At 43.8% G+C, this 1515-nt stretch overlaps 1 protein-coding gene across 1 annotated transcript; it reads right to left on the reverse strand.

Moving 5' to 3' along the window:
- Positions 1-1149, reverse strand: LOC129728821 (uncharacterized). Its single transcript, XM_055687288.1, has one exon. The coding sequence runs from the start codon at positions 1147-1149 to the stop codon at positions 1-3; it is 1149 nt and encodes a 382-aa protein (XP_055543263.1).
- Positions 1150-1515: the final 366 nt, after the last annotated feature.

Consider the following 1515-nt stretch of genomic DNA (forward strand, 5'->3'; position numbering starts at 1 on the left):
TTACACCGGTAGTGAAGGCAGAACTTTTTCGGCGATTACAGCATTTTTCGTGGTTTCAGACCTGGCGCTTTCGAAATTTCGACCAGCCCTGATTTTCCGCGGGTATATAATTCCGAATTTATAATTCAGTTTGTAGTTCCAATCAGCGATTTTTTTCGCTGACGCTTCGTCTACTGACAGGATAAGCTGCACATGATTCTTGATGGGCTTGCGCTTTAACACCCTCCAAGAACCAGTGGCAATGTCTTTATGGCCTTCAACCAGAGCCAATATGGTTTTATTGTCGTTTTTCTCACTTTTGGGAAAGAAGACAGCTAAAATTTCTGGTCTCGGGATAGATTCACTATCAACAACCATCAGATCATCTGTTTCCCATGGCTTGATACTCGGAACAATTCCTTTCAGCCAGTCTGCAGTTTCCTGGTTCTGGTACTCTATTACCATAAACCCGGACCTAAACCTGCAGTTGGTGAATTTGGGCTTGAATTGTTCCTTTCTCTTATCAACGACTATAGCCAGGATGGACTCTTCTACTAGTTCCATCATGGTAGTCGAGAGCTGAGACATCGGATAGTCCTTAGGCATCACTCCAACATTGAACTGGCTAAGGACTTCAGTGTAGGTAGGAGGCGCTTTAGGTTTACCGACCGGGCTGTTTGCAGTCCCAGTGGCATTACCTCTGATCACCTCCATCCGCCTATCCACTGACTCCTTCCGAGTAGCAGTAGTCTGACATTCCTTCTTCCTTTTTGGAAGAGGATTGCTTTCACTGCAATTAGAGGAGTCGATCTGTCTCGGTCTTTTGACTGTCCGATTTTGGCTCGTTTTCGAAGGGTTGATTGCGAGAAGACGGGCCTCGTCTCTATCGTGCCCATCTTCAAGCAACTTCTTGAACCGCTTCCTTTCCGAGCCACACAGTCTTCTGGGAAATTTCTTGCCATGAAGAGCCCCTTGGACTTGCGCCGACTCTTCATGGCTTTCAATCGATGTATCCTCCACAGCAGTAGATACACCATCGGAAAAGGTTTCCGAATCAACGACGTTGACCTCCGGTGAGTTCAATATCGAAGACGAGCATGATGCAACGTCTTCTAGCGAACGGCTTTGGAGTTGGTCAACTTCGTTTCCGATCTCCATATTTTCAGTCATTCTGGTAGCACTGGAATAGACAGAAACCAAAAATATTTGAAGTGGCACACATTAAATTGATTGCGACACATCGAACTTTAGTTATCTGTAAAACGATTAAAGGTTATCGATTAAATATCAAAACCTAAATATCGATTCATAGATATCAATCTTTGGCATCGCCCAATATGTGTACGCCCAATATGATCGGAGTTTGTGAGATTTCGTTGGCAGACAGGGGAAACGAGCATTTATGTCCGTAAGCTATTAAAAACCTAGTTAAAAAAATTTGCACATTCGGTTTTAGCGTGAAACCCTTAAAACGTTCTAATCTTGCTTTTTTTCACGCCGCTGTTTTTTCTCTCTCGGTTTTGTTTATATTCTCAC

Source organism: Wyeomyia smithii, chromosome 3, assembly GCF_029784165.1.
Source record: "Wyeomyia smithii strain HCP4-BCI-WySm-NY-G18 chromosome 3, ASM2978416v1, whole genome shotgun sequence".
NCBI classification, from domain to species: Eukaryota; Metazoa; Arthropoda; class Insecta; order Diptera; family Culicidae; genus Wyeomyia; species Wyeomyia smithii.